Source organism: Bombyx mandarina, chromosome 11 (assembly GCF_030267445.1).
Source record: "Bombyx mandarina strain Sakado chromosome 11, ASM3026744v2".
Taxonomy (NCBI): Eukaryota; Metazoa; Arthropoda; class Insecta; order Lepidoptera; family Bombycidae; genus Bombyx; species Bombyx mandarina.
Genome location: NC_143218.1, coordinates 8,656,630 through 8,669,450, shown reverse-complemented (window position 1 = coordinate 8,669,450; position 12,821 = coordinate 8,656,630). Strand labels below are relative to the sequence as shown.

At 34.2% G+C, this 12,821-nt stretch overlaps 3 protein-coding genes across 4 annotated transcripts; 2 read left to right on the top strand and 1 right to left on the bottom strand.

Moving 5' to 3' along the window:
• The first annotated feature begins 886 nt into the window (after positions 1–886).
• BHD (folliculin) lies at positions 887–3,974 on the top strand. Of its 2 annotated transcripts, none has more exons than XM_028173353.2 (7): positions 887–1,262; positions 1,498–1,683; positions 2,338–2,473; positions 2,577–2,830; positions 3,225–3,402; positions 3,511–3,613; positions 3,717–3,974. In XM_028173353.2, exons 1-7 carry the CDS (start codon positions 996–998, stop codon positions 3,850–3,852), a joined length of 1,260 nt encoding a protein of 419 aa, XP_028029154.2. In that variant the 5' UTR covers positions 887–995; the 3' UTR covers positions 3,853–3,974. The 2 variants fall into 2 exon arrangements, with proteins under 2 accessions (XP_028029154.2, XP_028029155.2); XM_028173354.2 differs by having other exon boundaries at positions 888–1,262; positions 3,225–3,360.
• A 590-nt stretch (positions 3,975–4,564) lies between these two features.
• RpL18 (ribosomal protein L18) lies at positions 4,565–6,241 on the bottom strand. Its single transcript, XM_028173356.2, has 4 exons — positions 6,177–6,241; positions 5,963–6,049; positions 5,573–5,834; positions 4,565–4,792 (listed from the first exon to the last, which is right to left on the bottom strand). The coding sequence occupies exons 1-4, from the start codon at positions 6,177–6,179 to the stop codon at positions 4,593–4,595; spliced, it is 552 nt and encodes a 183-aa protein (XP_028029157.1). The 5' UTR covers positions 6,180–6,241; the 3' UTR covers positions 4,565–4,592.
• A 772-nt stretch (positions 6,242–7,013) lies between these two features.
• On the top strand, positions 7,014–12,821 carry LOC114242255 (kelch-like protein 10). The gene is made up of 7 exons (XM_028173350.2): positions 7,014–7,957; positions 8,035–8,216; positions 8,811–9,022; positions 9,486–9,634; positions 10,403–10,589; positions 11,189–11,311; positions 12,552–12,821. The coding sequence occupies exons 1-7, from the start codon at positions 7,115–7,117 to the stop codon at positions 12,740–12,742; spliced, it is 1,887 nt and encodes a 628-aa protein (XP_028029151.2). The 5' UTR covers positions 7,014–7,114; the 3' UTR covers positions 12,743–12,821.

Below are 12,821 nucleotides of genomic sequence, written 5' to 3'. Positions count from 1 at the left end.
GCGGCTGGACCGATTTGGCTAATTTTGGTCTTGAATTATTTTTACAAGTCCAGAGAAGGTTTAAAATGTAGATAAATATGAAAATTCTCGAAATTAAATAAAAATGACAATTTTGTTTTCCTTTGATGTGTCCCCTGTTGGACGGATTCCTTTTGTTTGTTTTAAGTTTATTTAATACAAAAGTTTAGGTATTTTATTTATCGATTAAGGTACTACGAAGTCTGCCGAGCCAACTAGTATGTAATATAAATCGTATAAAATTTTGCCAAAATACCAGTTCCTTGTATAAGATCTTTATATTTTATAATATAATATCTATGCTTTTTTTATTACTTAGATGGGTAGACGAGCTTGCTTACCGGAGCAACGTAGATGCTTCTACTCACCTTGAGACAAGAGTTCTAAGGTCTTAGTTGTAACAGTACAACGGCTGCTCCACCCTTCAAACCGAAATGCATTACTGCTTCACGGCAGAAATAGGCAAGAATATTATGCTAGGAGCGCATGAGCCAAGTGTCGTGGATTTGTTAAATTAACGTTCAAGCTTAGTCGTAAAAATGTTAGCTCATTAATTGTTTAATTCCTTTTAATTTTATTCAATGTTTTCTTCTTTCTTTCAGACGGCAATAGGTTCCTTACGACGCGATTGTTATCATCGCCAAGGTTATAAAATCAAAAACTTCTATTTGTACTTTATTTTTATAATACATAGAAAAGGAAAACTTTCATCCCAATTTATTGAAGACTCAAATGAATCCACTTAACCTCATTTTGCTGTAAATAACTTTTCAAATAACAGAATACGAGAAAAAATAAGACTTGGCTTAAAAGTCTCGCTATCAGACCGTAAAATATTTTAAATTAAAAAAAAATGCTGTATGTCACCTGCCGTCAAAAAAATGTCAACAACGTGTCAACAACTCGTCTCTAATTTAACGTAATTAATCCAATATGTACATGATATTATTATAAATGCTGTAGTTACCATAAATATTATGAATGCTATCCTTACCCTTTGTCATTTCTGTGAAGCACACGGACCGCGATCTTTATTTTGCACGTTTACAACTGATAATGACGAACACATTACGGAACCTTCCAAAGCAAGTGTTCAGTGCACAGGCTGTGCCTCGTTAGGTCCTGAAACTGTTTTAAAATCTACAGACGACGATGGCACCATATATTGTAGCAGAGAATCTGTACCCAGTGCCGACGTTACATCATTTCTGAGGCAAGCTGCTATTCGAAGTATTACCTGTGAAGTAAGTATATTTCATAGGATTTACCTACATTAAATTGTTACTGCAGAAATATTTCGACCGTTTTCAATAACTTATCTCTTAGTATGCTTAGTATCAGAATCATATATTACAATATAATCACCTATATTTGTACATAAATAAATTTCTTGACAATGTAATACAATCTTACTTTAATTGGTCTCGTCCATTTCTTTATTATTATAATATTGATATCTAATGAAATTTATATAACTAGGTGAACTGGAGCAAGGATGGTGGCATAGTATATTTTAGTGAAGCACAAGGTCATGTGCTAAGCTTCACATTCCAGCTGTGCGATACACGAGCAAGAGGCCTCAAGCGATGGTTCTCTATACTGGTGCTTATGAAAGACAAGATGTTGCTCTTGAACATTACTCCAATGCTCTCTGAACACATGAAAGTAGGTTTATTGTAAGTGCTACATATTTGTGAATCACTAAAGAAGAAAGTTATATTAAATTCTTATTATTCTAAGAAAAATTTATTACATCTATTATTTTAACAATAAACAATCAATTTTTTAATATGTTTACCATGTGATCGGTCCTTCATGATGTGACTCTTGGTATTAAAATACCACTGACAGATACCCATTTAAAAATAAAAAACCTAATTTACAAAAGTTCATGAATGACTTCTGCAGTGAAGGAATGTCACCATCCAAAAAGCAGACTTGCAGTTTTTTTTCTTTTTTTTATTGCTTTATTACTGGTAGGGCGTTTTGTGGGCCTACTACTTTAGGTACTAACATCGTGCCTATTTCTGCTGTAAAGCTGTAATGCATTTCAAATTAAAGGGTGAATCAGCTGTTGTACATTAAAAACTGGGACTTAGAACTCATTTTTCAAGGTGCATTAATGGCGATATTAACGGCTAAATTCATAGACCATTTTTTCCTAGGTGATCAGGAAGTCTCAAAAATGACTGCAAAAGATACCATTTACTACATACTCTTAAAAGAAACCCATTCCAAAAAAAACTCAACTGCTTTGAATGGATTATGTGCTTGATCCATGAATGTGCACTTATTTCATTGTTGCAATAATATTTTCAGAACATAGCTGCAGAGTTACAAAAATTGGCTGTTGCAGTTTTTGATGAGGAACAAAAAATTTGCTCACAGAGGGCATTGAGGTTAAGAACAGGGAGAAATGATTTTGGTCAGTCAAGGTCACTTGTTCAGTTGACAGGTACTATTGTTTTTTTTTCTAAAACAAACATTTTGTAAAATCTGTGTATCAAAACAAAACCTGCACTGCTTACTACACGCATCTCAGTAATCAATGTTTTCAGGAAACAAAGAAATATTCAAACTGTTGCACTCACATTTTTCATGGATACTAAAGGCAGGGGCACGTGTGTTTTCTGAAAATCTATATACCAGTCAAGATTTATTAAAAAAGATAAGTCCCATTATCCCAATTCTGGAGTCAAACTCAAGTGTTATTGAAAGTAAAGCAAAGTACATCCCTATGAGAGTTTTGGAGTCTATGTTATCCAATAATGTGTTCAGAGTAATGTTATTCTGTACATTGACCGGAGTGAATGTGAGTTTTTGAACTTTTTATTATATTAATCACATTATTAATATTCACAATATAAACGAAAAAGCTGGTATTTAGTATTAGTTTAACTTTATTCTGTAGAATCTGTACTGCTTTTGTTTTTTTGTTGCTGTTCTTTTTTAAACCTGTTTAGGGCATGGAATAGTTTATAATTAACTAATATTACCAAAACAATAACATGTCTCAAGTAGTGCCATTTATGCGAGTAACCAAACAAATGGGTACACAATATTACATGGTCTATAATTTGGTCTGCCCTACAGCAGTTAAAAGTTATATAGATTCTAAAGCTAATCTTTTTTTAACATATACCAAACTTCTCAATTCAATTCATTGGTGGCATTTATTCAATATATATATTTTTTATTTGTTTCAGATACAAATGCAAACCAATTTCAGGGATCCAGAAGAAATATTAATAAGTTTCAGGAGCTTACTACCAGAATTTGATTCATCAGCCAAACATAAAAAACCGAATACAGACCCTTGTATTATATCTGAAATAGAACATGGTAATTTTATTTCCAAATGGATGCAAACTTTACCTGTTAATTGTGAGTTTATTACTATTGAAATTAACTCAGTACTCAGGAATAACTAAAGGGTTATATAATGATAAAAGCTATACATGATATGATTTATTATGACATGAATTATTCCAGGTCCAACGCTGATGAAAAAAATTGAAATTGCAATAAAAAATGAACATTTTAATGAAGCAGTTCTTCGCCAACATGTCTTATCATTGGTTTTACAATGGCAAGGGTAAATTGAAAAACTCAGTCCATTGGTTTGATACAATAAACTAAAATATGGGTTTTGAATAGAATTTTTCTAATATTTGTTTTTTTGTCTTTGTTACTTCCAGAATAGCACAAGCTGTAAAATCAACCATGAAATCATCAGACAACAAAACAGATTCTGTTAAATTGAAACAAATACTCGGTGTAGCTCAGTATGATGAAACATTACTTAAATATTGGATGGATGCATTCTGTAAATAAAATGCCGATGTGTAGTTATTTACCTAATATTTTCTGAAATAATTAACTTATTTTTGTATTTATTTTTAAGGTGTTATACAAAGCTGCATGTTCACTTAATAATAAAAATGTTTACTATAACCTACTGTTGTAGTTTTTCATCTTTACGAAATTAATTATTTCAGTGATAAAAAATATCATATCAGTTTAGTTATTTCCAAACTAAGCTGTCCTTTGTAAGAGGTCTCAAAACTTTAATATGTTGAATGCCAAACATAATAAGAACAGAAAACGTGTTTAGGCCAGTGGGTCATAACGCAAACCCTGTGACCGCCAATGAGTCTAGTCCATTGGTCCTGAAATCTCTACTAATTGGTATTCATTGTTTCCGTAAGTCACGTTATTTTTGGTCAATATTCGGAATATTCACGTCTATGATTTATGGACACTTGATATATTGGTGCGGCCTTTACTGTGGCCACATGGTATCCGTCATAGTGTTCAATGAGTCAAACAATAGTAGTGTCAACAATTTAGCTGATAAATATTGCTTATTATATAGAGAATTGGCAATCACCCACATCAAGTTGATATCATATACATCGTCTGCCTATCAAAGGTAATTAATAATAAATCTACTATAAAGACAACACTAGATCAATTAGTACATATAAAAGGCGAAATATTTGTTAGTGTTGTTGGGACTATTCAATTATAAAATAATACCAAGTAATTAGGGTGTGTAGTCCTTATATTAAAAATTAGACATTAGCACGACGACTGGGCCTTGCTTTTTCATGTCCCTTGGTGCGAACATAGGGTTTAGTGTGAGAGCGCGGTGCTCCTGGAGCAGGGCCAAAGTGACGCACTGCCTCACGAGCATTTCGCTGACCTTGTACCAGTACTGTCTTCTTGCCAGTCGGAGCACGAAGAGCCAGCTGATCAAAAGTAAGAATTTCTCCTGTAAATACAGAAAATTGAAATCAATTTTCATTACAGATACACAATCAAACAGAAACATCATAACATCTTTGAAAGATGTTTTAAAAAAATTGACATGGCCTAACTTACATTGCAAAGATTAAAATTAATATTTATTTACATAAAAATATAAATTGCCATATGTTTGATGGACCATCAACAATTGATATACCAATCTGGCAAATTTCTTTTTTTTACTGATCAGAATAAACTCTGTAATAGTAATTTAAATTAGAAATATTTTGTTAGTAGTAGTGTAGAAGCATTAAGAAAATTTTTTTTTCTTACAATTGGCTTCACTGGTGCTCATAAAATTAGTGTTGATCTATAACAACAAATCTCTTTTTCAAATTAATTATCAAATTTGCTGGTTTCGTTGGTGTAGACATCAAACCTATGATCTGATATAAAATTATTAAATAATATTTTCACATCCAACAGACTTGTTATTATTTACTACTTTTAAAGTATCAGAAGAGTTATTTTATGGATTTAACAATAATAGAGATAGTAAATGAGAGTCTCTAAATATACATTGAACACAATATAATAATAGTGAGCTAAAATTGTTAGTTTTGAGCATGAGATATATAACATGGATAAATTCAACTGTTCTTCTCAGAATCTAATAAACTTGTATTGCCTTATATAGTAAATTCTGGACGTTAATTTATTTTTTCGGAGATTAGCTCCTGAACGATTTTATTTCTGTTATTTCTATGATTTATAACCTTATTGGCAGAAAAAACAAACATCTCACCTCCAGCAGCCAAAATGCGTGCACGAGCTTTTTCGGTAACATGAAGAGCAGCCACCGTCATCTTCGGTATCTTGTACAGTCTCACGTCATTTGTGACTGTCCCCACTACCACGGCAATCAAACCCTCACGAGTTGGCTTCTTCATGTGGCGCGCCAAACGAGACACAGAGATTGGTGGCCGGTTGATACGGCTCATAAAGAGCCGGCGCAGAACGATCTGATTGAACTTGGCATTTGTACGTCTGGCCAAGTATCTGTAAAGCTGTGGACAAAACAGTTGAGGTTATCGTAGGTCTACAACAAGTTTCGCAGACAAACTATGTGCGTATAATAACAAATAAAATTTTAAGCAACATCGCTAGTTATAATGAAACATTTAATCGTAAGTACCTTGACAAGTAACCTCAAGTAAATATCTTGAGATTTAACTTCGGTGCGCCGAACTTTCCTGTCGTGTTTATGATTGATGTCAATACCCTGAAATATTCATAAGAACACATAATGATCACAGTTTCGTAATTAAAATCACTTTGAACTTTCACATCACTGTATTTTCACTTGGATTTTTAAAGATTTATTTATTTATTCGTTTGGCAAAACTCACCATCTTGACAACCAGAAGAAAAAGAGACTATAGACAATAGAACAGAGTATCCTAGATACATCAAAATGTTTGACAGTTTATGTTGGTGTTACCAATAAAATATTTGGTGTGGCAATCTTATACTCAGGCAGGAGCGAAGTTGTTGAATTATTTTATTTTGTTTATTTAATAGTGTTTCTTCTTGTTTAAATTCGTAATTTTGGAGGTTTTATTGAACTTTCATTTAATTATTGCAATTATTCTGCGATTTTTCCTCACGTACTGGTGACTGTCCTCGTCGATCATATGGATGACGACGAAGAGTTCGATCTAACCAATAGATACACTAACTGAGTTTTTCACCAGTTCTTCTTAATGGGTCGCGATTCCGATACTGTCATAGATTCTGCGAAAGACTCCTCGTATTAGGGTTAGTGTTAATAAATCCAAATTGGTTAAGCTCGTGATTTCACCTACCGGCCACACGTAGCTGGAATAGACTCTCAGGCTACTAGTAATTAGGTAGGGATAAAAGGGGCAGACTTCGATCTCAAAGTGTCAAGAGCATTGAATAAATGAGTTTCAGAGCTCCGACCCAAGTTTTTGAGCAACGGAGAGGTTTCAGTAAAAGCAGTCAGTTCAACTGCGACATGCTCCGCTTACCATTCCTAACACGTAGGTGGAAGTCAGGCGGTTTCTTCCTGACCAAAAAATAAAAAAGATTTATTTACGTTAAAGTTATCATCAAGATTGTTTTTTCATCATTCCCTTATTATTATTTACATATATATATTTAAACATGCGGGGATCTTTTAAATTTAAAACAAACTGAATCCAATATGTCATTCTCCTCATAAAGATCTTTTTAATGTCACTCTCGCGGCTATGAAACAAGTGAGGAAAGACTTTAGTTATGTCAACAGGACAATTTAGTTTCGACCGCCGTTTTTTCAAAAGGGATGGAATTTAATACGAAACATAAAAAATTAACAAAAGCCAAAAATTCTGTACGTACGCCTTCAATTGCGAGATCACGTTTAAACAAAAAGAAAATTATCACGAGACAAAGAAAATGTGCGTGTCTTCCTGAAAATTATTCTGTGGTAGAATTCCCAGCAATTTGGAATGAATTACGACAAAACGGTCAGCTCTGTGATGGAACGATAATGTGTAGGGATTTGAAATCAATAGGTGTTCATCGCGCCATACTATCAGCAGTTAGCCCATATTTTAAAGCTATATTTATAAACTCTTTAAACAAAGGTGAACCTGAGGAAACTAAAATATTTGTAGATGTTCCTAGTTTCTATATGAATCTAATACTGGATTACGCTTATACTGGAACTTGTAAGGTTACAGCAGAGAATGTTGAGTATCTTCTGCCATACGCAGACAAATTCGATGTTGTGGGAGTTATCCAACTTTGTTGCCAGTACTTACTGCAAGAATTAAAACCTCATAATTGCCTAGGAATATTTAAATTTGCTCGATATTATTTTTGCGGTGAATTAGAAAAGAAGGGAAAAATGTTTATAAGACAGCACTTTAATAAGATACTAAAGGAATGTAATGAATTTAAATCGCTTACTTTCGAAGAATTGGAAGACATTTTACGAGATGACGAACTGAACGTTAAAAATGAAGAAATTGTTTTTCAAGCTTTAAAGACTTGGGTCGAACATGACTTAGAAAACAGAAGAAAGTACATTCCGTCATTGCTTTCGTGCGTTAGATTTGGTCACATAAGTTTTAAATATTTCAAATCAAAAATATTACAATGGCAGCCAGTGGTTGATGATGTGGTAAATATATATTACTCTATTTTGAGCTTAGAAATGATTAATAAATGTATAATAATTAATTTAAAAAATTATTACAGAAATGCCAAGAAGCGTTATACCCAGCAGTGGTGTTTTTAACGTTACTAGATTCAAGACCTGGTATGGAAGCAGATTTAAACGATCCACTGGCGCGACCTAGAATTCCTTTTGAAATACTTTTTGCTGTTGGAGGATGGAGTGCTGGTAGTCCTACGAGCTTTGTTGAAACATACGATACAAGGTTGATTCAGTATTTAATATAAGCTTGCAATACTTACTATAGATACATAATATAATTATTGAGTTATTTGACAGCAAACAACTATAAGCAACTAATCGTCAATGATATCGTTCATTAGCTGTTCTATAGAGTAAACCCAACTATTTTTATTGAAAACCATTCAAACCTTTGTCGTTTCAACTATTAAAACTTATTAGGTACTGGTCGAATAAAGACATACATAAAAATTCGCACAAACGCGGATATGTTGTTTTGTAGGTCAAGCATGTTGCCGTCATAGATCCTGTGAATATTTGTACTTGAATCTTTTCTGTATTTGCTACTTGGATGCGGGCGCATATTTTCTGCCCGTGCATGTTCGGTTTTAACATTGCTCTAAGAGTTTCGTCAAGTTCGAAAGCCTGCGTAGTGTGGAACAAAATGTAAGCTCAGAGAGCTATTCTGAGCTTTTATTATTAGAGTCTCGCCCAAGCATAAATAAAATAAATTAAATAATCGTATTATTGATGTAGGAGATGATTTAACCTGCAACTGAAAATTATTTCGCTTGATGTTCTGCTTTTGGAGGCATGATAAAAGCTTCATATATTTCAGAGCTGACCGCTGGTTTCTTTCAATTCACATGGACCTTACTCCACGTGCTTATCACGGCCTCTGCACACTGAACAATCTGATTTACATGATCGGAGGTTTTGATGGTAGTGACCATTTTAATACGGTACGTTGTTACGACCCTGTCACTAATACGTGGCACGAACGCGCCTGTATGTATCAAGCCAGATGCTACGTCAGCGTTATCGTGCACGGTCAGTATTAGATTAAAATCATAGGGATATTGATAGTTTTATGAAATTTTATCAATTTTTGTAAATTTGACAATACTTAACTATGAAAATTCGTGTAGTATTTTAATTTACATTGATTCTCAGCGGTATTCGGTATATTGCAACAGTTCCCTGCTAGAGTATGTGATTCCCGATCCAAAAAATAATCGATAATCGTCTTTATTATTTTCCCTAATATTGGTTTTGCTTAATTAAAATGTAGTCTAATTTAGAGAGGTCGCTCGTGAGATTCGATTTATTCTTTAAAGATTTTATCCCTTGGTAACTAGACTTTTAAGCCACTCTATTTTCAACTGATAAAACCATAGGCCATTATTATTTTTCTGTTAGGTTAAGGTAGTAGTTATCAGTCTTTGTATACCTACTTTTTTATATTCGAACTTGTTTTCTATTTAAATCTTAAATTATTAAATATTTATATTAGATGGTATGATATACGCACTTGGAGGATATAATGGACGTACTCGTATGGCTTCAGTAGAACGGTACTATCCTGACAGAAATCAATGGGAGATGACCACTCCAATGAATAAACAGCGCTCAGACGCTAGCGCGGCATCACTAGGTGGCAAGGTGCATATTTTACTAAATATAAAAATTATTTCGTGGCATAGACTAGCGGATAATTAATTTCAGATGTGTTGTCATATTACTGGTTCTTAGTGGATCCTGGGATAGCTAGTCTTAGTAATTATATACCTAGCATACTTATTATAAATATTTAATACAAACAAGCCCACAAAATTAGCTTTTAATCTAGCATTGTTGATTATAATAGTGGAAATAAATTTTATTGACTTCTTTTAATTTGAATAGTAGTAGTTCGACCGTTATTCCAGTAGCCTCAAAATCGCCATGTACCTACCTATTTTATTGTAGTGATATATAGGCTTAAGTAACTAATTAATGCATTTGAACTTAACAGCCCTTTAGAAGAAATTGTTCTAGATTTTTAATCGTTAGTGTCTGTGTGCTTAGTGCAAGCTTTTAACGTTCTCGATAGCGTAAAAGTTAACTCAAATTTGTGTGGAGTTTGAACAACGCCCCTAGCGGCAAACGTTCCAACTCCACTCTTCCATTTACTGGTAGTAGGACCTCTTGTGAGTCCGCACGGGTAGGTACCACCACCCTCCCTATTTTTGCCGTGAAGCAGTAATGCGTTTCGGTTAGAAGGGTGGGGCAGCCGTTGTATCTATACTTGAGACCTTAGAACTTATATCTCAAGGTGGGTGGCGCATTTATCACTTAACCACTTGACACCAGGTGGGCTGTAAGCTCGTCCACCCATCTAAGCAATAAAAAAAAAACTAAGCACACTGATTTATTGCTTTTATTATCCAGATTTATATAGTGGGCGGTTTTAATGGACAAGAAGTATTGAGTTCTGCAGAGGTGTTTGACCCAGAGACGCGTCAATGGAGTTTCATCAGGTCGATGCTCAGTCCTCGCTCGGGAGTTAGTCTCATCGCTTACAGGGAATGCTTATTCGCGCTAGGTGGCTTCAATGGATACAGTCGTCTGAATACGGGTGACTTTAGCTCTACTACAATAATATCAATTATTTCCAAAAGATAGTTTTAATACCACATTTAATTCTGAATCGCGCTATGGTGATTTTAGTCACTCTTTGGAGGTATACCTTCACGGGTGTGAGACTTATTTTATTTATTAGTCCCACGAGTCATTTTATACCAATCATAAACACGATCAGATTAAAATGACACTACGTCCCTTGTTTGCCGCAGACCAGCGGCTCTCAATCTTTTTTACACAGTTAGAACACTAACATATTCTTAAGAAATTTGCGACACCCTCAAATAAGTGTAATATTTTGATAGCATCAAAGTGAAGTGAAGTATGTATAGGTAGGTACATTTATTAAACGTAGTTGTACAGTTAATATCTAGTAAACAGTTGTATATTTACACTATGTAAGTAGCACAGAGATGCAAATTCGCAAGATCACCTTAGACAAAAATATCATATTTGTAAATATCGCGAGACACATGCCAGGAGCTTACGACCAACCAATGTGTCGCGACACGGTGGTTGAGAGCCGCTGTCGTAGATAATAGACTTAGTGGGGTTTATGAGTTGATTTAATTTTTAAATTATTATTTAACAAAGGTGAGAAATTTAATCCACAACGCGGCGGCGAATGGCAAGAAGTAACGGAAATGTTTAGTGCAAGAAGTAATTTCGCCACGGTTCTATTGGACGATATGATTTTTGTCATCGGAGGATTTAATGGTATGAAATGATACTATAGGAAACTATTCGCATAACTTTCGATAGGACCATAAGGCTAGATATTTTATCTGAAATAGGTTTATTTGTCTTTTTCTTAGGATTTATATCTAGGCTATACTCGTAATTCTTACATCAAATATATTTAATATTCAGAAACAGGTTATTTACTTCAGAGGAATATATTAGCAAAAAGAATTTTATCCTTGACTATTTAAAAAACCGACCTTTTTTATTGCATAGATTGGTGGACGAGCTCACAGCCCATCTGGTGTTAAGTGGTTACCGGAGTCCATAGACATCTACAACGTAAATGCCGCCACCCACCTTGAGATCTGAGTTCTAAGGTCCCAGTATAGTTACAACGGCTGCCCCACCCTTCAAACCGAAACGTATTACTGCTTTACGGCAGAAGTAGGCAGGGTGGTGGAACCTGCCCGTGCGGACTCATAAGAGGTACTACCACCACCACTACCACCAGTAGTTACGCAAATTATAATTATGCGGGTTTTATTTCTATTTTTTTATTACACGTTGTTATTCCTTCAGCGTGGAAGTCAATCGTGAACATTTGTTAAGTACCTACCTATTTCATTAGAAAAATTGGTACCCGTTTGCCGGATTAGAACACTGGTGCATCGCAAGATACGAATGCATCAGAGGTTTTACCCTATAGGCAACGACGACTTCAATTATTTATTCACAGTTTATTCACAGTAATACATGTTATGTTCCCTACTTGACAAATAATTAGTACCTACGGTAAATAATTAGTAAGTATTGATAATAAGAAGATGTAGAAATATCTAGACGCAATGTCTGATTTCCATTATTTCAAGTTGTAAATAAAAAAATGTCTGTTTAATTTAATATCTATACGATCTTTTTTGGAATAAGATTTCTTTAACTAATTGATATAAAAAAAAACAGCAATTATTACACTAGTACACCCGGCTTTGTGCTTTTGGCGCTATAATTTGATGACTTCTGTAATTCTCAATGTTTCATTATGTTGCTGTTTGATTATTTTTTTGATAATTTCTGTAATTCTCAATCTTTCATTAGGTGCCTTTTTTTTTGATAATTTCTGTAATTCTTAATGTTTCACTAAGTTGCTGTTTGATTTTTCTTTGTTAATTTCTGTAATTCTCAATGTTTCATTAAGTGACCGTTTGATTTTTTTTTTTTATAGCATCTGTAATTCTCAATTTTTCATTAAGTGGCTGTTTGATTTTTTTTCTAGGGTCCACAACAATTCCTCTCGTCGAATGCTATGATGGAGATACTCTAGAGTGGTACGACGCCGCTCCAATGAACTTGAATCGTTCAGCGCTCAGTGCCTGTGTTCTTGCCGGTTTACCGAACGCGCGTTCCTTCTCTTATTTGGCGAAAGCTGTGCCTGCCGCTGGTGCTGATCAAGCTCCTCAATCCTAACAATTACGAAGTCATTTAATTCCAACAATTTAAAATTTACCTTTGATGGTGTTGAAGTGGTGCAATCGAAATGCAATAA